General features: G+C 41.3%; 1 protein-coding gene across 1 annotated transcript; it reads left to right on the forward strand.

Annotated features, from left to right (window-relative positions):
* The first annotated feature begins 137 nt into the window (after positions 1-137).
* LOC112576570 lies at positions 138-21,919 on the forward strand. The gene is made up of 13 exons (XM_025259118.1): positions 138-272; positions 10,764-11,382; positions 11,722-12,000; positions 12,383-12,589; positions 14,971-15,097; positions 17,432-17,597; positions 18,016-18,530; positions 18,891-19,073; positions 19,365-19,682; positions 20,118-20,323; positions 20,745-20,862; positions 21,048-21,202; positions 21,703-21,919. Exons 2-13 carry the CDS (start codon positions 10,934-10,936, stop codon positions 21,809-21,811), a joined length of 2,832 nt encoding a protein of 943 aa, XP_025114903.1. The 5' UTR covers positions 138-272; positions 10,764-10,933; the 3' UTR covers positions 21,812-21,919.
* The last annotated feature ends 1,286 nt before the right edge of the window (positions 21,920-23,205 follow it).

The raw sequence follows: 23,205 nt of genomic DNA on the forward strand, positions 1-23,205 counted from the left end.
CATCCGAGTCTTACTGTGGTGTTGACACGCGCTTTAGCCACTGCGCCACCAGTTGCCCCCAGTGGGTTTGCCAGGCTCGGCGCAAGAGCAGGGGGGTAGCTGCAAACAAACCTGCAGGTTAGCGGGACCAGGTAAGAACAAAGCCCCGACTGCAGAAGTGAAACGCTGTCTTCTTCCTGGCGCACGTGTATGTGTGTCTGTGTGTCTGTGTATGTGTCTACTCAAACAAAGCATATCCTCCTTAGCTCCAGACCTGCACAAAACGTCCTCAGGTAAGTTTTATTTGTCTTTTTTAATTACACACACATACATACATGAAAAGCCTTTTTGCTTCTAATCTTAACATTTGCAAAATTTCATCTTCTGAATTCTTGTTTGTAGCAAGACATTATTACCTACAAATAATTTTGTGCAGGTCACATGCTTGATAACGATTTTGAATTATGAAGTGATTTGACTGTCATCCGAGTAAGAACCATCTGAGTGCATTTCGAAATCAATATTATTTCTCTCTATCTCTCTTTCTGTCTCACCCACAGTAACCTTTTTGAAAAAAAAAATTTCAAAAAGTTAGTGATGCTCATAAAAGGAATTTTGCAAGAGAAAAGGTCGTTAGTGTCTTATAATGACATGTATACATATAAGTACGTAAACAAAATTTGAATTTTGCAAATGCCGTTTCCACACAACTTCGGATGTATTAAAGGGGTTGGCACAATCTTCTTCTAAGAGACAGAAAAATGTCTCGCTGTGGATAATTATTATTGAAAATAATGGTATTAAGAAGAAGTTGCTTCTTTTCCTTCTCGTGAAAGTTTCAGCAACTTTCACAGATTCCTTACAGCAATCTGAAGTACCTATGATTTTCAGCTGGTTTTTTCACCTCTTTCAGCTGATTTCTCTAGAGTGTGTTACAGAAAAATGAAAGAAAATTTGAAAGACAATAAATAAAAGTTTTTCACAAATTGAATTTCAAGTTGTTGATAATATTGTTTACAAATGTCTACAAGACCAGCAGTAGTTCCCAAGACGATGAGCAAATGATGTCGTTTGGATCACTTTGATATTTAACACCTTTCTTTGCATTTTGTACGTAATAAAGAAAAATAATTGATAACCATAATATGCTAATATTGCATAGATTAAGGTACAGTCATAAAGTCATTACGTTGCATACACTGCATTTTTATTATTTTTATTTTTGTCTCTTCTCGCCTTCTTCTTAATTGAACTCTCTTGGATGACTAACGCAAATTTGAAAAAAAATTAATTACTGTTTTACTTAAAATCTGTAACTCGAAAGTGGCTGAAAACATTGATTATCCTGATTAATTAATGAAATTGTGGGAATAACTATTCTTGAGCTGTGGCTTTAAATAATAACAAACTAACACGCGTTTTACAGAACGAAGCATCGTAACATCAATTCTAAAAACATTCTTACTCTGTCCAAAGTGGTCCTGGTAAATGATACCAATTATTTATATTTATAAAACATTAGCACTTTATTAAGGTAGCCAATGATAAAGTCACAATACCTTTCCCCGATCAAAGATCCGAATAAACTCTGAGGACACTGCACGTGTCAAAATTTCATGAGCACATAAAGAAAAACGGATCTTGTTTGAGAGCAACTTGGCAACTAATGTATAGGATTTTTATGAGAAATAAGGAGATCAGAAGCAGGATGTATCAATTTTTAATAAAATTATTATAGCACTAAATCTAGCCGAAAACAGGTTAATAATCGGACATGACCTTAGCTGGGAATAATTTTAGCTTCGGAAAGAAAGGAGAGACACAATCATCAAACGAAACATTCTGTGCTTCAAGGGTTTAAACTGCTCGACAGGGATTGAAAAACTTACCTCCCAAGAGTCTTGGTGGGAGAGAAGGAGGGAAAGAGAATCGAATGCAAGCCTTTAAAACTGTAGACAGAGACTGCAAATAGTCTCCCCACTTCAAAGAAAATTTAATGGGAGCAAAGGAGAGGAGTGTAATGTGTTATTGGCCAGACAGTGTATCCTTAACAGTGGAACTTTTTTTCCAGACGACAAAGCCTTCGGTATTTGCTAGTAGACCCCCTGCAATGAATTATTTGCAAGTTATTCTCCCCTGGACACACCAACACATACACACATTCTCTCTCACTCTTTCTCTCTCACTCGCGAACAAACTCACCCACACACAAACAAACAACTAAATTTTCCGTCTGAGTGTTCAATGTGCTTTTGGCACAGTCAATAACAGTCTTGCTCCGAGATTAAGTGGATTTTTTGTGTCAGAAGTTAAGACCGCAGCAACCGTGTGTAAACAACTTTTTTTTTTTTTTTGCCCTCTACCGGAAGTGCGGCGACTGTGTCTGAACGTTTCTCTCTTTTAAAACCAGATTTCTAGCGAGCATTCTTCGTTGCTTTTTAGGTTGTCTGTGTTTGTTCTTCAAACTGAATGGGGGCGATGAACTGTGCATACATCCGCAAACTGCCATTTGACAACGTCTGTCTGTGTCTTTGCTAAAGAGTTCTTGCAATCTTAGGAAAGTTTTAAGTTGTTTGTTTTTAATTTCATCTTTATATCGGTATACCAGATACTAACTACCTACAAACCACCCACATTTAATCACTGAAGTATTTTTTACAAGTTTTACGCATTCCATAGTGTGTACAAACCTCAGATATTTTGTGCTACACTATAAATAATATATCAGTTTGGATGTGGACATAATTCACCTGAACACACGGCAGTGTTTTAACATTCTCGATAATTGTTGAAGAGTAGCAATAATAATGATGGATGATGAATGAGTTTAACTTACAAAGAATTTACAATTGTTTCATTGCAAGGAAAAAAAAAGAAAGAAGTAACACTGAAAATACTACCACCTGTATACCAACATATGTCAATCATTTTGAGGCGAAAATTGCAAATTGTTTACAAGCCATCCAAAGCTTTCTCAAGAAAATCATGAAGCCTTTCAAGGACGCACTTAAGAAATTCAGGTAGAACTGCAACTGAATACAGTTGTCATGTGTTCTCCAGGTAATAATAGTTCTGGGCTACATCTTTTTATTATGGTGCACAAGGTTTGGCTACACTGCAAACATCACCAGCTCACAACAACCTGACAATAGTGTTGCCTGTGGAGTCTCAATCATCTAACCGAATGTATTGCACAATATCAAAACAAAAAACTACAGGATGTAACGAGGGTTTGTCAATTCAAGAGAAAACAAATGTTACAGAACTCAGGAAAGTTGTTATAGTCTTCTTCTTGATTCAAAAGAGGTAAAACGAAGAAAACATTTCAGGTACAGTTTTAAGTTTATGTAAAGCCTGTCCACCATCACAACAATAGCTCCTATGTCACCTGTTCCCATTCTCACTTCCCAAAGATACCCAAAAGCTAAACAACAAGCTGTATGAGATTCAATGCGAAAAACTAACTACGGCATTCAAAGTGCTAAGCTACAAAAATAAACAGTAGTTGCCATTGTTGCTCACAGCCACGTCAGTGAATGTCATGTCACGTTCGTGACCTTAATACAGGATTTCTTTCTGTCAGTTGGATAAAACATTTCAACTTTATCTGGGACCTCATCATCTGCAGTTCACAAAAGAAAGACATTGTTGTGACGTTTGCAATCGGAAACGAGGCTCACAAACGGTTCGTGGTCGACCTGTCGCAACTTTTTTTTTCCCTTCTTCTTTGTGACGTATGTGTGAATGAAATCAGAAACGAGGTTTCTAAACAAGGTTTGTTTTTTTTTCTCTTTCGTCTCTTTTTCAGAAAAACTAAGGCGCCGCACAGAATGCAAATACTCCCACAAAATGTCTTCAAGTCACAAAATTTCGATTGTATTTACTCTGTTTTTGTTTACTACTGCTTAATTAGAGTTATCTTTTCTTATCATGGACATGGAACTTTATTTGATTTGGATAGACGATATGCAGACCATGTCGGGTCTCTAGAGACCTGAATGTGGAAAATATCTGCGAGAAAACAAAGACTGAAAGGTTTGTATGTTGACGGCAAACACGATTACTTCGCTGGAAAAAAGTCAAAGGTGTGACCTAGATCTCGCCAGCGGCTGAGGGAGGGAGGCCAAAGGTCATTAGTCGCGAGAGCATGCTGCTTCCCTCCCCCCTGACCAATCCCTTCACTGTCTTACACGAGGGAGGGGGTAGGGTTTTTGAACGACAGGACGACAGTTTCAGCAGTTATAGCTGTGGTGACGTCATAAGAGGATGGAAAGTCGGGTATCCTTACTGATAATTGTAGGGCGAGTAACTGAGGATCACGCATCACTAAATCTGACACTTCCATTCATACTCCATTTCTCTCTCTCTCTCTCCTTAACTTTGTGTGTGTGAGAGAGAGAGGTGAGGGTGTATGTTCTTCTCTATATCTTTTCTTTGTCTCTCTCTCTCTTTCTTTTTCTCAGTATCTATCTGCCTCGTTGTCTCCATTCTCATTAAATAAAGTGTGGGGGTAGCCTAATGTTATAACGGGCTTGGTTCCGAAAATAGAAATGTCTGGAGACAGATGGAGGGAATTATGTGACCGTGAGAAAGACATAGGTAAAGGTTGTGTGTGCTGGCTGTTGTAACGGGTGAGTGATCTGTCGAGCAATGGATAACTCTTTTGACAAGCACTCGACCATACCTAATGTCCATTCACCAAATCACTAAAATATATCAAGATATATATATGTGTGTGTGTGAAACAAAAGAATGTAATTTAACGGAGGATGCAATAAAACAGTATACATATATATACATAAAAATAGTCCCCATCTAGGGAAAATTCTCAAATATTCCCCAATCTTCCCCAGATGACCAGTAGTAGCTATGATAGCTTGACATGTTCAAGAATACTGTGACAAAGCCATGCGCACGAGAGAAAGGGGGTGTGTGTATGTGAACGCCCACGCGTTGCGTTTTTTTTTCCCTTCAGTCTTTCTCTCTCTCTCTCTCTCTCTCTCTCTCTCTCTCTCTCTCTCTCTCTTCCGCCCTCCCTTTACTCGACCACAAACTGTATGCATCAATACCGCCATACAATTATTTAATTATTTTCTGGAGATGCAGACAGAAAGAGAGAAGGAAAAAAATCAGTGTTTTTTTTTTTCTTCCGTCATCACACACCTCTTTGACCTCCTAACAAGTCGAGACGAGTCTCTTAATTATTTCATTCTCCTCCCACAAAACAAGACCCCTACTTCCTATCCCACAATACGTTTGATCTACATCTGTGATTAGTGAAACCTACACTCCTTATCCACTTCCTGCTTTTCCTTCCCCCCATCCAATCCTGCGCATGCATTCACCTGATAACCCATCCCACGAAAAGCCTCCGGCCATCAAAGGTGGGATTATCTGTGGTTTCTCATTTTCCTCCCACGTCATCTCGGGGATGGTACTTGCGACAGCAGAATCCGTTTCAGCTGTATTTACTCTTCGTTTGCTGCTGCTTAATTATCCTTATCTTACCTGATCATGGAAGTGGAGCTTTGTTTGATTTCGATAGACAAAAATGCAGATCATGTAAAAATCTCTAGAGACCTTAATGTGAAAAATATCTGCGAAAAAACAAAGACTGAGAGGATTGTATGTTGAAGGTAAACACGCTTACCTAGCTGGACAAGCCCAGTGGGACATCAGTAGTGTAGGCCAAAGAGGACCAAGAGAGCCCAGACTTGGGAGTGTGAATTAAAGCCACGTTGACCCCGCACGTGACCGCGGTCACGCCCTCCTGCACCGACTATCATTGTTCACCTGAGGACACCTGGTGCTTCATGGTGCGCGGCGCTGAGTTGTCACAACTCTCAGACTGAAGGTTTTCGATTGTTTTCTTTTCCGAAAGACGGAGAGAGGTGAGTTGACTGTTTAACCTCATTTTACTAAACAAAACTAGTGGTTTCTCTTGATGATCCTCTTTGGTGAGACTGTATACTTGAAGAAAGTGGTTTTGTGTACAAAATGAGGAGAACTGGGCTGAATACTGAGCATTGGGGACCCCACAGGAAAGAGATGTTTGACCATCAACGAACACAGTATGGGTTCTATCAGTGAGATACGATTGACCCATACTAGCGCGGGTCTAGAAATTATGTAACGGGTGTGAAGTCTATGAAGGAGCAGAGAGTGGTCAACAGTGTCAAATGCAGCAGACAGAAACATCACCACTGTCAAGGGCAGACAATATGTCTGTGATTACTGTTATTGAATAGTTTCTGTACCGTAAAGAGGTCTACATGCCGAGGAAGATGGATAAGATGGTGCTGCTGTAAGTATGCTCAGAGCTGTGTCAAAACTGCTTTCTCCATGAACTTAGATAGAAAAAGACAAGTTGGAAAGTGGGCGATAATTGTTTAACACACTGAGGTCAAGTGTGAGCTTGTTGCTGTGGCTTCATCCGGGTATTTTTAAACAGAGACACCCTGACATTTACAATATTTGTGATGGCAGGAAGTAAAATATCAAGAAGAAGGTTTGTTGATATTGGGTCTAACTGGCAAGTTATTTGCCTGGTTTTTAAAATAATCGCCTTCACATTGGCCTCAGAGACTGGTCAAAACTTGGTCAGAGAGCATCTCGGGAGAACATCACAAGAGATGCTGTCAGGCGCCGACATCGAGTCTAAGGATGATCGAATGTCTGATATCTTGTTGGTGGTGATGTCGACTGGTTCAGGTTGATGGCGCCGATGCTGGTGTATTGAGAGAGATATACTACAGTGGCTGTGAATGCAACGCGCTGATGAGCGATCATAAATCGCTTCAGGGATAAGAGTTCGTGCCTACCATGGGTAATTTTCTTGGATGGGAACATGCTATGTTTCTTGTCTAGTGAAATGTTACCGTCGAAACAGGCCGCGAGAGAGGATCGGCATCCATGTTGGAGCATGTGTGTTGAAGGCAGAAAAAAGTCAAGCAAAGAAAACTTTGAAAACATCCTTCTTCCATGGGCGAGTAATCCAAAAACATTCTAGTAATTGCTGCTTCTCTCTTCTTTTTTTTTTTATCGGGTTTTTAACTCTGGACGGACGCCGTCTTCGAAGCGAGGAGCATCCAAAGTCATATATAAAGTGAATCCGTATCCATTTCGCAGAAACTGAAAGTTGTTATCTACGTTATCTATGATCTACGTACTCAATGTTTTGAGTACTGATAAATTAAATAGCCAATTTGGAAGGGAAGACTTGATTTTCTAGTTGGTCATTTCTACCTCGTACAAGTCTTCTGTTAGTTCAGTCACTTATTGTTTTTTTTTTTTTAACCAGCCGTCGTTTTAATGTTTTTTTTAGTCACCAACATATTGAATGTCGCAAGCCTGGCAATGATGGTCAGCCTCTTGCCGTAAGTACTGTTACCTAACAGTTTGAACATTACGCTTAATATGTTTTGGACGGATTGATGTCCCCCTGGGCGTGGAGCGCTTGTGACCATGTCGCCAAATGTCTTAAACAATGAATTGGGTTGGTATTCTACTTCAAACACATTTTCGAGATACCATCTTAACAAAATTCGTTTTTCAATGCTAGACGGACGGCGTCTACGAAGCGAGGAGCGAATCTTTTGTTACCGACATAACTGCCGATGAGCGTCCTTGTCGACCCGGTCAACTGTTTGTGAGTTTCGGCTTCTGACCGGTGTCTCCGTCCACTCTGATGTCGTGCTGAGAAGTGTCTTCCAAGGTCCTCGTTCCCCACTTTCGCAACAATGGCTACTCACTCGCTATCCATTCATCAGGTAGCCAGGTTGACCAGAAAGAGAGACCATCCTCTTGCCCCCACCTACAGGTGGCGCGGTGGACACGTAACTTAACCCTTACTGGACAACCTGGCAGACAGTAGTGCGATCAGTCTCTCCCCAGGCGCCATTGACACCTCTGCCAGCTGGTCACGCTTGGCTTACTGTAACCACTGAAGAGTGTCTTCCCTGAAAACCTTTTGTCCTTCTACCTCGCGGCTCTCCTCTTTCTTGCCCAGGGGTCCTCAGACTTCTCAACGAGCCACGCTAGACACTAATTGGAGCGATTGTTTCGTCTCCATTAACAATATTTAGTCACACTATGTTATCCAAGTGTATCTGGTTCTGGAACATGGCTTATGCAACAAACCACCGACTAGTAGGCACCCTGTTTCTATTTGTATAGGAAGTAATTGCTGCCTCTTTCTAATTGAATCATCCACCGTACTTTCTTACATCTACAAATGATGTGTGAAATGCCAAGGAAACAATTACCTTATAAATTAACCGATGAATAAAATACACTTTATTCACCGATTACGAGGACAGTGTAGGACAATAGATAAATGCAAGGGTGGCAGTCACAATCAACAACGTGGTCAACAATGGAAAGAGCTTTATTTCACGGGATTTGGTTGCAGAGACCTTTTTATGCTGATGTGCATATGTTGAACATGAAAAATGTTCAGAAGAATCTTCAAAGCATTGTCTTCATCTGCTACACAAATTTACAGCTTGCCTCTGAATAAGATTTTTTCAAGGGCACCACTCGGAAAAGGAGGAAAGACTCACTTCCCCGTATGGGGTGGTTCCACTTACGGTACCCACGTGACCAACCCCTCCGGCGCTCCTTGGGGCATGGAAATCACGTGGCTATACTACCGTCCGACCACTCTGATGGTTATGACAGACTGACTGCAGACCAAGGGGCCAGTGTGTAGTTTGGAAAAACTCTGGGATTAGAAAGTTTCGTGGACAGGACCACGAAAGGCCTTTCGCATTCAGCTAAACCTCGATTTTGTGGCTACAAAATATCAAGACTTCTTTTGCTTCAGTCTCTGCTGCTGCCGTTGTACTGTAACCATCTGTAACCAACCACGTCTCTGGGGACCAGCGCCAACTCGGAAAAAAGGTACAGACTCTTTAGCAACATCCTCTAAAGACAACTATCAATTGTTTAAGACTCTTGGGGTGGGCGAATGATTGGAAGTCATATATAAATTAGTTGCGGCTATTATAATAATGTAAAAGTAGTTTTTGTATTCATGTGCTCAATAGACCGGCATTTTCGGTGTATTGTTTTATTTCTATCTGTGCAGTTTGGTAGATACAGCTTGCGATTAATTTTGTCATAGAAGGAAATTCTTATAAATGCTGGCAACTTTATGTTAAGTTAACTTGTCAGTAACGAGGAGCTTGATTTAATGTTCAACTCGAGAAGTTTGACTTCTTGTGTCAGATTTTGGGTCTCATCTGAGGCATTAATATGTCAGATTTTGTGCAAAAGGCGATTTGTTTCCACTGGCAAAAGCTTGCATATAAAAATGTCTACCCCGTTTCCTCGACTTCAGTTTGAAGCTAGTTTAATGTGTAATGAAACTGAAATGAAACTTCCAATGACCTAACTGCGAGGCCTGGACCCAAAATTGGAGCGGCTGGAAAATGAACAATTTTTTTTATATTTTTTTCTCTGCCATATTGTATCAAGAATCTAAGTTAGTTTTATTTTCATTCGTTCTTTTTTTTAGTCGATTCGTCAGTCTGATCAACCCTTAAGCTTCTCGTTCGCAGTTCTTCGCACTTACTCGATCAAGCCATCAATAAAATCAAATCTCTAGATATCCCTAATGAGCCACGTAAGTCGAACACTAAATTTTTTTTCAGTTTGATGGGCAAGCAAATAAATTATGCGTCTAAAGAAATAGACGAACTCATTCACATGCGGTCGCCCAACATCATGAAATAATTTATATGAGGCTTACATCAAGAAGGGATAGTAAACATGGTCGAGCACGTTGGAGGTGCTCACGCTATCAGGAGACACAAAGAGTCGCACCCGTCTTGTTTAAAACAAAATGTGACTGCCACTTCCATTTTACGAAAAGGCTTCGAGATCAGACGAGCAAACAGGATATTCACTTCTTATAATGCTGGAAACGACTGATAGGATCGTGAACATTCAACTTGCTTGTAAACTTACAGGGATGATGCCTCAAGGGGTTCCTACCTCACTGAGTCACTGGTGAGAGAGTGGGTCGTTCAAGACCAGAAAATAACATGCATCTGAACTTTCTTTCGTCCGGTATACTCTATTCTTTATTGACAAAATGTTGATTCCGGATGACCATTCATTGCCTAAATTCATGGATGAAAAAGTGCTGTGGTCAAAAGAAGGAAAGACTAGTGGTAGGTGTTTTCTCTTTGAGTTTGACTTGATTTTTTTTTAATTTTTGAGCGGGGGCTAAATTCTTTTTAATTTATCGCTAGTTAATCCTTTTAATTTTTTCTCCGTTGAAATCTCTATATCTCTGTCACTCGTGGGAAAGGGTTTTCGCGAACGAGCTCGTTTACAGCACACACACAAAAAAAAGTGCAGGTGTGCTTCTCATGAGTCATCTAGTCAGCCACTAATGTTGTCCTGAAAATGATCTGTAGTGTGCGAATTTGTGATTGAAGTCCAGTCGCGACATTTGTCGTAGGCGGGTAGTTTGTTTTGATTTTCTTTTTTTGAAGATGGTGCAGGAAATTTCAATACAAATATGTGTGACATACACGTTCTTGCCTGTCTTTAATCGTGTATTTTAGTGCGGGGGCTGCTTGTGAGTATAGGGGAGTGAATGAACTTTGCTCCGGTTACAATCTCTTTTCAAAACCAGCAATATTAAGATAGCGTTTACCTAACTCTGAAACTTTAAATTAACCGACATTGGTATCCACCTGTCCATTTGGTGAAGAGCAAGGCCGCGTTACAAACATGCTGAGTCAGAAACTCTCAATAACTATTTACCTTTACAGGTGGGCAAGACGATCGAGTCACAGCGCAACCTTTTGTGTGTACCTGTTTATTCTTCACGCGTAATGGGCGTTCTGACATGAACCTGCGGCGAGAGAGGGATCTACCTAGCCTACCTGTGCATCTCTGACTTCATACTACCAACCAGATCCAGTGTCCGACGGTTGACATCATGTTCCGACCAGTCATAGTCCTCATCGTCTTGCTGGGCTACTTTGGCCACCTCCGGGGTCAGGGGAAGTTTTCTTGGATGCGCTACGACCGCTTTGATGAGGTTAACGATCACTTGAAGACGGTGGACGCGCAAAACTGTCGGTCTAAGTCCAAGAGGGACCTTGTGCTGCGGCCAGACACGGTGGCGCAGCTTCCGGTCTACAATGAACTGCTGGACCGGGTGTGGTACAAGAACCGGTCCACCCTGATTCATTTGCATAACATGGCCCTAAACCGTGCAATGTTCTACAGCTACATCCTGCAGAAGATGAACGACTCAGCCTCCTTCTATCTGCAGCCTAATTGGTTGTACATGTACATGTCAGTGACAGCTGATGTCAACGCTAATCCATCCATGGTCAACGGCAGTGCCATCTACTTTGATACAAACTGCCACTATCCTAACTGGTATGCATTTTTATTATTTTTTTTTTTTTTTAACTTTATGAGTGCCCGGTTTTTGCTTTTCATCAGAATTCAGTGGAATGTGATATATTTGTGTTTATGAATTGCTTTGCCGTTTCCTTTCACAACATGGTGAGGTGTCAAGTAAGTGTGTGTGAGTGTGTGTCTGCCTGTACCCCTTTGTGGAGGGTCGGGGGTAAACAGGTGTAGGTGTAGGCTTGGGTTGTGCGTGCATCTGTAATTAGTATGTCTTCACATAATGCGAAAATAAATCTGTCAAGTTTTCTTCCTCTCACATATTTCTGATAGGTCATAGATGAATTTCTTCATTTTTTTTTAAAGGTACACGACTGTAAACTTTAACAAGACGCTGCCTCTTTTCGGACCGAAGGCCTGGCGCCATGATGACTACCAAGACCAGGACAACATTCTGCGCGAGCCCACCCACCGGGTGGTGGAGGTGGCGGACTTGGGGGCAGGCAAAAACCTCAATTACACGAGTCGGCTGTTCAAGATGAACCCTTGGTACTCCAAATGGCTCCCTGACCTCAGCGGGGCTTTGGATTCCTTGACCAAGTTTACCTACTATGTCGGTATCAAGTACAGCAACGAAACAGGAAGGTCAGATTAACCTCTTGATTTGTTCTTATTTAGTCAAAGCTTTCTTTGTGTGTCTGTGCATCCATTCTTCAGTTCGTCTGTGTGAGTGTAGGTTTTTTTTAATTTGTTTTGTTTTTTGTTTGTTTTGTTTGTTAGTTTTTTTATTTTTGATTTTTGTTGTTGTTGTTGTTGTTGTTGTTGTTGTTGTTGTTGTTGTTTTGACGCACGCAGAAGTACTTAAAAATATTTTGTGTGCTACTTTCACATATTGTGAGTGAGTGAGATACTGCGCGATACAAATATTAAATTAAATATAAATGCAGACATTCTAGCAGACAGACGCGAAAAGAAAAAAATGGGATACACAGAGGAGACTTTCAGCGTTTATTTTCTCGACGTGTAGGTTCATCAACGACGAGTTTCACGCGTACAACTTTTTTGGTCCCTCCATGCCCTCGGCAGAAGAGAAGGACGAGCGCTTGCTCCCGGTGGTCTTCACACAACCTTACTTCGACTGTGGCGCCTCCAACAAGTGGGTCGTGTCCACCGTCTCTCCCATTGTTGACTACATGCCGCGATACTCCAACTGGACTCACCTCAGGCGCCAGAGGTATGTACCCGCTTTGCTCTGCCAATGTCACCCCTCTTTCCACAAACCCCCAGGCAACGCCACTACCACATTTTGCGAGCTATAACCCACGTCAATATTATAGTCAAATGTTTGTTAACATTTTTTTCAGGTATCTTACGAACCAGACACATTGTTGAATATATGGCTATTGTAATTCTTACATGACAGTCATAAAACAGAATTGCCTCACACTATTCTACAATGGTTGGCTGTTCAAGAAAGCCCTTTAACTCAAAGTTCTTTCCAACATTTTTTAAATTTAAAAATTAAGAACTTTATTTTTTTTTTAAATCGCACTGTTAAAAAGCATTTCGATGGTGGTAGGTACAAGTTCCTCGTCCTGACAGCTTTCCTTTGTTCCCACAAAATTCCGGTGCTTACGATGGCAGCAATATCCTGCTGGCATTCAAATCCACCAAATTGTTTGTAGACACGCAGTGACACGGAAATCTCTACTGTAAGCTATCCACTAATCACTTACGAAATAGGAACACCGTGCACCAACTTGCCACTGTGGCCGGACTAATAACATGCGCCATCAGCGGGACAGTTAAAAACCCAGCAGCTAGCTACAGAATTCATTAAACTTAGTTAACTGTCTCCTGTACAGTGCAAGACGAAACTGCTACGACCACTGCAACTCTTACTTTGCTGCAAAATGTATCAAACGAGGGTGGAATGGGCCCCCCACTGGTGTCAACGTCTTTTCTTAACCTGTGGTCCCTACCCCGGTGATTGACAAGGACACTGGTGTTGTAGGGAAAATGGCAACAATTGATGGGAAGCCGATTGTGTTAGTGATTAACTTGTGGTTTGTTCTTCAATGAATAATGAAGTTAAATCACCCATACTACAGCTTTGGCCTTGCTACAGGGGTGTGCAAGCTCATAAATACCGCATTTTATATGCTCACCGAGGTTTCTTAGATGATCGCTCCAGTTTACCTTGGCACCAGTCCCATGATTGTCTTCAAAAGACGTGTCTATGTTTTCAAGGCATCCACTCTCATGCGGGGATATTTCCCCAGATAGCAACAACATGCGTGGCTTTATCACCCAATGGACATATAAACTTAGAAAAAATCACGATCTCTGAAGTTCTATCATCTTGGTCGTCCCAACACTGAAAAGCTGTTCGGAAGCCAAAAGCAATGCGACGTGGGGAAAATGTACAATGCAACAACACTTAACTTTATGTACTCTTGGTTTAAAATATTGTCATCGCCAAAGTTATTATCATAAACATTGCCGTCATAACCTACATTTATTGTAGTGACCTCGTCGCCAGGAGAGAGTATTTTATACCCAACCCTCACTCATCTTGGAAGAAAAGACTCATCCATGAACAGACTCGTGGAATATAAAGGTATAGAGATGACAGAAGGGGGAGTGGGGTGACAAGACTTTTGACTACAGGCACTCATCGTTATATTTCGTAGGATAAGGACTGCAACTTCCTTCGCGACCTTATTGACCTAGGAAGGGAAGAGACTACAGGATGGCAAGAAACAACTGATCATGTTGTGAGAAGCAAACGCATTAATTCAACTTCACTTTAGGACAATCACAAAATTATGCGTACACGCAAAGAAAAAGTAAAGAGAGTGAGCGATCACGACCAGATTTATCGCGAATGAGATTTAATGATTATCTTTAAGATCCGCCTGTGTATACATATATACAGATAGAGAGAACGGAGTCCACGACTGCATTTATGGCCAAAGAGTTGTCTGTTCTTTTGCACTTGAGCCAGCCAACCTGCTGACGCAGCTCTGAAAGTTATGGCGACATTAAGACGGTTTCATGTTACCCAAAAGTCAGCTCCACCCCGTGTACCCTACTGTTCCTTGCATTACCCGAGCAACAATACAACCCAACAAAAACAAGAAGAACCCCCAAACGCTAAACCTCGAGGCCTTCTGATCAACGATCTATTTTTATTATTATTTTATTCCACTTGTTTGGTCTGCGTGCCCCTGTGTAAGGATATAGCATGCTTGTTTTGTTTTTTTTTGTTTTGTTTTTTTTGAGACTTTGTTTTCATTGATGCTTCCTGAGTGAAAGGATGTAAAATATCTTCCACCTTGTACATCTCACTCCACTTCCCCGCCTATCTCCTCGCCATATTCACAAGTCATTTCACAAACCCTCTTTCACCAGAGCAATTTTTTTTCATAAATCTTTCTCCTCTGTTTCACTAGCACAATTCACTTCCAGAAAACGAACATTTATGTAAAGGTACTTATAAAAAAGTTTATCTCATTAATACTGATATTTTACTTTCCTACTTGAGAAAAAAAATATTTTAAAGTTTTGAAAAAAATCCTTATAAACTGTCGCTGATACATTTTCGTGTCACAGGTATGTAGGCGTTGTTGTCATGGATACCTATTTCATGCATCTGGACTTCAATGCTTGTGGCGTGAGCGCCGGCAACCCTGGTCCTTCGTACCTGTCGGGTACTCATCGCTGTCGTCCAACAACAGGGGTAAGTAATCTTAGCTTTATAACGATGACTATGATGACAATGAAGAAGGTATTATCATTATTTTTTAATAAAATGTCAATGGCCAAAATTTATTTTAACAGGACGCGAAGCACACATACACACAGTGACAGTTATGGGGTCCGATTGCTTGGCGACGGAAGGGCAGACAGTGAGGGGTTCAGCGTGTCTAAGGATCGGCTGGTGTAAAGCGAAGCCCAGCCTTCTTCCGCCGTCTGTTAACTTAAATCACGTACCCGTATTATCCTAAATAAACACGGGTAGTTGGGCTGTTTTTAGTTACAGGTCCGAGAAAGCTTTCGATGACATTAAACTTAGCAAAATTTGTTTAAAAATTAAAGAAAAAACAATCCTTGAGCACTAAAATATTTTAAATGAGATCAGTAGACATTGACAGTCCAGTGTAACAAGATTCGCAAAAACTAAATACGTTGACAAAACTTTCAATATACACACACGCACACAGAGACATCTTTCACTAGGAAGGTAAAAGGACCGCTTGTTAACTCATTAAAAGTAAAACCCCTTCGCTTGAGTTTCATCATTTTACCCTTGTTTAAAATGTGCTTCACCCGACTCAAAGGCTCGCTACCTCCTGTGTGCTGCGATGCACACGTCTCAGGTCCTCCTACACTCACGAGTTCGCATGTCTGCTCTTCTAACCTTTTTACCTGGATGACGTAAGCTGGACGCGTGGCGCCAGGTATTCGAGGCTTGAACGCCACAGCCCGCGGTGTGAATGGGTGCAAAGGAAGGAGGGTCACATTCTCAGGTCATCCAATTCGGACGACATCTCAGCTGTTTGAACATCATTTTTTTTTTAACTGGCCAAACCGTTCTTCTTCCTTTTCATCATCATCGTCATCGTCGCTGTAGTCATCATGATCATCAAATTGCTGAAGTGGTCGGAAAATGGAGTGTTTGCATTAGCAACTTTAAATTGAAGCCATCATTTGAAAGTGCGCGTGTGTGGTTGCGGATGTTCGGGTGTTCTTTTGTGTACATGCGTGGTGTTTGTATTTGTGTGGAGAAGAGGTTGTTTCTCAATTTGTGTGTTTGTGGGGAGTGAGTGTGATATATATTTAAAAAAAACGGTTTTACCTGTACGCACTCGCATGTTGAGCTAGTCTGCCACATTCCAGCAACGTGACTGGCCATAGACCAAACCTACAAAGTTGCAGTAATTTCATGAGTTCAGCTTCCAAGACTATGATATTAACTCCGTGGTGTCTACAATATCTAATCAACACTGTCAACAATGAATGATTCACAATGATTTACTGTGGAAGTAGGACACCACGCCGCACACCTTAGGTCACGCCGACATCTGTACCCGACTACAATCCCCACTCCCACAAACAAAACAAAGACAAAACCTTTTTTGTCTTCTACTCCTGCCGTCTGGGACCATCAACTCCGCGCAAACTCCTTGTTCAATTATTCTTGAGTCTGAGAAATCCGAGATACAAAGGTGCGCCTGCGAGAGGCACACTCTGCCCACAGACCTCTTCATCCGACGGAAGTTAGACAAAAAGCAATGTGGGTAAATCAAATAGCATGAGCAGGTGACCCCGCTCTCGTGACCTTTGGAAGATCAGCAGGAGGCCGAACCTGGGTGCGGGCGTCAGACGCGTGAGGCCACGTGCTCACACCTCTTGTTCACGTCTCTGCATCTGTAAACACTTCAGGTGACTTTCTATCCTTCTGAAGTACAGAAACAAAATGGGAGGACAGTGAATGGTGGAATGAAAGGAAAGCGCAAAAAAAGTTTTCGTTCCTTCTGTTTTATTTCAAGTGGTAGTGTCTCTATCTCTAAGATAGTTCTAATGAATAGAATTTGATATACATATACAAATATTCCAACAATAATAAGAAAAATATTTTGCTTATTTTACCTGACGATTTTTTACATCTAGAGGAAACATGTCACTAAAGTTCGATCCACAGAGATTTATCTCGTTTTAAAAAGGTGATTAGTTTTAACTCTAGTAAAGAACGCTTACCACTTAAATGCAACGGAAATTTAGCTGATTCACAGAGAAAGAGAGAGGTGAGGCGAAGAGGATTAGAAGAAAGAAAATGATAGAAAGATGGATGGGAAAAATAATGTTTTGTACTCGGAACACTTTATAAGCGATTTCGTGTTTGTGCCACTTCTATTTAATCATCGTCGTCTTCGTCGTCATAATCATTTATCACGTTTTTAAAACTGCCTTTGCCTAAAACCGACCATGTAGCACAAAACATACAGACACAGAACAAGACCTTAATTTAACTTTAGTTAAGCCCACGAAATGTGTTCTTTGTTGGTTTCAGTGCAAGCACAAAATGGGGTACGGTTTCCGACGTGGCGGGTACATCTGCCACTGTGCACCCGGCAGGCGCTACCCTTGGTCTATAGATCTACCTTACCAAGGTGACAACATCGAACAAGCTACTGAAGAGGAATATCGCAACGGATTTACGTGTACCCCAGTTAATTGTAAGAATTTTAAATACTTTTAAATAATAGTGTAAGCTATATAAATGTAACATTCACAGAGTAAGTTAAGGGTTCGTCCATGCGTAAACTCTTCCACTCACTCATACATTACCCAAACACCCATATACTAGAACATACAAAAGAACACATGAGAATCTATAATAAAACCAATACTCCAATATTTATTTTCAACATTCTCGGTACACAAAAAACAAATAACACAAATAAAGAGGATTTGCTGCTTCCACTTCCATGACGACTTGTAAACTCTACTCAAGATTTTTTGCAATTTTGCTTTTATTTAATTTTTTTTTTTTTTTTTTTTTTTTTTTTTTTTTAATCTAGAACGAATGTCACCTATAGCCCTTAATCAGAATCCGTACTAATTTTCTTGAATTTCAATAAATCCTTTATGTAGTTCGACAAGTACTTCCGATGGTGGAGAGACTGAACAGCAGCGATGTTGACGATGACGTTTATACAAACATCGTGAATAGGATGAGTACGAATTCACGGAATAAACGATCTGTCAGCACAACATCTCACTTCAGAAAAAGCTCTGCAGGGAGCTCTCATGCCACAAGTACGATCGCCATCGATTCTAAAAACAAAAAGCGCAGCAAGAGATCCACCATCTATCAAAGCAGCCAGGAGGATCCCGAAGACAAGGACGACAAACCTGAGCTGGGGTCTGATAACTCCGAGGACGATCCCGATGTGCGGCCACCGGTGGAGATCCCTCGTGGAATGCACGTGGACTGCCAGGCTACGCATGACCAGAAGCCAGTATCACGTGATCAGCTCCTGGCCGCCCAGCAGCGTCGTCAGGGTCAAGCGGCGCAGCAGAAGAAGATAAAAGAGACAACTGCAGCCCCTACTCCTGCCTCCTTACCGAAGGACAGACGAAAAAGAGCAGCGGTCTTTGATGAACAGGTAGCTGCCTTTTGTGGTTGACTTTTTAAAATTTTAATTCAATCTTTTTAGCGCTTCCTCAATATTCCGAAATATTAATATTCATATACTGCATTGAAACAAATTGTAATGGTTTTGAAAATAGTTCCTTGGTACACAGCAGGTAGAATACACTGAGCTATCCAACCAATTAAGGAAATTAACTGCTAATTTATCAGTAGTCGAGTATCTTTCTAGTCAATATGCATCACAGCACTTATCTAGTCCACCTGCACCTAAGCATATTGCTAGTCCCTGCATCTAGTAACTGCAAAAAGCGTTTCTCCAAGTGGACTTGAAGTGTGTCTCTTCTACAGTCAGGAACTTACCTCTGTTTTGCAGGCATTTGATCGCGTGATGAGAATATTCCGACAAAAGGAGATGGTTACCAAGGACAACTGCTACACTATGCCCCGTCACAACCTCCTCCTCGCTGGAGACGTCGCATACGGCGCCAACAAGCAGTTTGAACCGGAAGCTCGTACAGCTTTGCGCCTTTCCCACTTCCTGTCCAACTTTTTACAGGTAAGCTCTAGTTTAAGGTCAGGCGTATCCGGGGCAAGTTCCAAACGCCAAGCCCCTGAAGTTCATGCCCCAAAGTTCCAGGGTATTGTACCAGCAATGTATGGGTTAACAAGTTCGGACTTTGCATGTTGGAAAAAAAAATCCAGCGTCCCAAAAGTTCTCCTCAAACCAACTGTGGCGTTCATACACTTGGTCAAATGTTTGGATTTGATTATAGGGATAATTATATATATATGTAAAGAAGAAAGGTAGTCGACCAGATGTTTTAAGCTTTGAAAATATCTGACACAGAACAGCGGTCCCATGGAGAATTTCGGACACCTGCGTGGAGGGGGACGTCTACACGTGGAACATGTCTTCGGAGAGGTCGTCGCTAACGTCATGGGCAACCACAAAATCAAATCCTGCGGTGTCTTCTTTGACCGCTACAAGTTTGAAAACCAGGACGGGTCTGCAAGGGAGTTTTTTGGACCCTGGGCATTTCGTGGGTTAGGAACCTACAAAGCCATTGACATGGCGGGCATGAGCAGTCGGTATGTGAACGAGGACTGGTTCCTGAGCGTCAAAAACCGATGGGCAACCAATTTTAAGGGACTTGAGACTTACAAGGTGAGAAGGTTCTTCTAAGAAAAACATAATTTATGCTTATATTATTGTACTTAAAAATTTATCTAAAGTTATTGCTCAGATTTCAAAATTTATTTTTAATTACGTGCTGTGTGAACCAGCTTATAGACGAGTCTTTCTACAAGCACGTTAAGATTTTCTATCCTGTAGAATACAGCTACCCCAACAGAAAATAGTGGAAAATAGTGGAAAATAGTGCTGTTCTTCAAACGGATGTAAATTTTAGTAGCGGTGTTCTTCAAAGATTAACCCTGTAGGCATTTTCCCCTGTGTAACAGCAGTTTCCATGTTAATGTCAATACAACCATACTTTCAGGCTTCTTGTCTTTTCTTATTTGAATTACATTTCAAAGAGATGAAGATCAAATAAGATTCATGCGAAAAAGAAATTACATTGTGAGCTTTTGTCTTATCCAGATGCGACCCTACATCCGGTCTGACCCTGCAGGCACAGCCTCAATCCGTCACGAATACTTTCCCCTGACGTACAAAGCTCCAGCCTACGCCAGCGGCTATTGGACGCGCCCTTACTTCCGGTGTGACGGTCACGTCGACGCCTGGGTCATCACTTACGTCACCCCTTTCTTTGGCTACCGCTCCACACGTCGCAAATTAGAATTTAAGTAAGTAGTCACAAATGCTGTTAACTATACTTGGTTCCCCGCCCATACCCTCACACACCTCCTCATGACCATACATCGTGGCAACTAGGGCATTTTTACATTTTCACCCTGATTTTATCTAGAATATTTGTCGTGCTTCATGTCCATCTTAATTGTTCTTCATGTCGTTCACTGCAACAGTCCTGCTTCCGTAACCCCAACCTGCTGCATCATTTAACGAGTAACACTTGCCCTTCCCATTTTGCTGTCAAGTTCTATTTTTTCCCCCTGTCATCAGCCTCCTTTTTACTCCTACGGCATGACTTTAGATGAGACTTGTAAGCTATTTTCATTCTCGTTAAATACGAATGATGCCATTAAACACTTTTGAAGCATGCTGTGCGCTATTTTATAATGATGTTACTGTTTTGCGCCTGCGCAGGGGTGTGGTGACAGTGGACGTGCCCCTCGACCTTTTGGAGTTGAACCAGTGCCCTCAGTCGTTCGGGGTAGCCAACGCTTTTAAGAATACGGCCCGGTGTAACACTGTTTCCACTAAGGTAAGGATCTCATCAGTAACACACACTCTTACACATCATATATATATATCCCTGAAGAAAAAAGGTTTATTATTTTATATATATATTTCAGAAAAATATTCATTGGTACATTGTTAATCTCATTATTTAAAAGCTTTAAAAACAAATGAAGAATGTGGCGGTAATGAAATACTTGCTGTCCACAGTGCAGCACACAGGTTGGGTTCCCTTTCCAGCTTGGAGCCTACCGTTGTGATTGTCGGCAGGGGTTCGAGTACCATCATTTGGACGGAAAGTTTTGGATAGAGGGCTTCCTGCTGGAATCTGAGTACAAGAAGAAAGTGAGAGGTCTCTTCAGCAGGTACGTTGAACCAAGTGCAATAACGCACACATGCACGCAGGTGCACACAGCGAGAGAGAAAGAGATAACTCTAATAAAACTGTTGAATAGGTCATAGGTCCTTTTCAAATTTTATTGGGTTTTTTTTCTTCTTGTAAGCATAATATAGAAACGATATAGATATCTTCACATTCATTGCAAATAACGTCCAATAATATGCAGAATGTGTACACAAGTATAAGAGAGAGAAAAGGTGCACAGTAGTAAAAGTTCTCGTTAATTCAATTCTTCAAAACTGTTTTCTCGCATTCGAATTTTCTTTCTCTTGGTTGTATGGTCGTGGGTTTATAGGCGTTATTAAATTTCTTTATCGTATCTTGTTTGCCATATTTACTAGTAGTATCGGTTCCTTTGATTATACTGCTTGTACTTTTCTCTTTATGGTTTATTTTATATTTAGGCGTGAAAGAATTTTTGTGCATAGACTCGTATTTACACTCTTGTGTTTCTTTTGTTGACAGATTCGACGAGCTGGGATGCAGGGTTTCTGCATGTTCAGAATTCTCACATTCAGGACTGCTTCTGGCCACGGCCATTCTGCTACTAAAGATAGTACAGTATAACCTCTGATTACGGGTGCCTGTGATTCCCATCAAACCCAACCGTTCATGTGGCAAAATTAAAGGTGACTGGGAAATAAGAGTACTATCAGCTAGCAGCAGGATTCATCAGATATCTCTAACAAAGAAAAAAAGAAATGCATAAACGTTTATTGACCAAAACAAACATGTGGGAAGATGTATAGACTGAGCAAGGATTCACAAGGTTAATCCAGAAGCAGACCGGTGGAGCGAAAAATGTCTGCTTCTCATTACACGTGATATTGGCTCACCAGACCACCGATGGAGCTTATTTCTGATCCCACCTTCGAGGAGATGAAGAAATGGCTTAATGCGCAGAAAACAATGTGATATAATGAACAGAGAAGAGGGACACGTTTGCCTGAGAGCTTCTCACCCTTCGTGCAATCAGTTGCGAATTCCATTAGCATGACACGTCCAGAGTTTTCCCTCCACTCCTTCTCATGGCCCTAAAAAAATGTGACTGAGAAACGTGTTACAATTGCAAACATTTCTATATAAGACTTACCTAATTCGAACCAGCAAGCGAGGTGGACCCAGACATCTGGAAAAAGGATAGTTTTATTATTAGTGCACTTCGTGAAACTTAATTCTAGTCAGTAGATTGATTTCATCGTCGTCGTTGTCATCGTTTGTCATCATCCTCGATTTCATCCGTTCATCCATCCTGGTACTAGCGGACCGTTGGCTCGCCGGTGCCGGTCGTATGGTTTCTTCCCCGCCATGCTTGAGCAATTTAGCTGGACCCCTACCAGGGGCCGTAGTTACGAAACGAGAGTAAGTCGTTTTCCCTGGGCCAAATCGAGACCTTAAAGGAAAAGTACTTGTTTACAAAAGCTATAAAGCGGTGTCCAGACCCTGCGCTTGTCTGGAAAAAAACTGAATGAGACAGATGGGTTGACGTTTAAAAAAAAATCATGTAAAACACCACACAAAGGATTTTGAAAGGTTAATAATCTTCATGATTTGTCGTACTGAGTGAGATTGGATCGGTAGGTTATTCGATTGTCTTTTACTCTCCATCCCCTGTCCACAGGTTATTTTGTGATGCATGTACATCTGTGCAAATGAAGCCACGCGATTTTTTATGCTCTTCAATGGACATTTCCACTGTTTCCCTTGCATACCATCTAATGTGGACATTATCGTTGGTGTTTTTTTTATACATTAGACTTATTAATTCTAACATTAAAACAGCAAATACACAGCTTTGTTACCACCCCACCCCCACCACTTTAGCCAACTTGCCATCTCCATGTGTGTGTGTAAATACGTGCTGCGGTATGTGAGGGAGGGAGAGATCGCTGTGGGGAAAAAAGACAGTACAGAACTAACGAACGGGCCATGTTTTATAATGCTATCGTTTGCCTTTTTACATTTCAC

This window comes from Pomacea canaliculata, linkage group LG12 (genome assembly GCF_003073045.1).
Source record: "Pomacea canaliculata isolate SZHN2017 linkage group LG12, ASM307304v1, whole genome shotgun sequence".
Taxonomy (NCBI): Eukaryota; Metazoa; Mollusca; class Gastropoda; order Architaenioglossa; family Ampullariidae; genus Pomacea; species Pomacea canaliculata.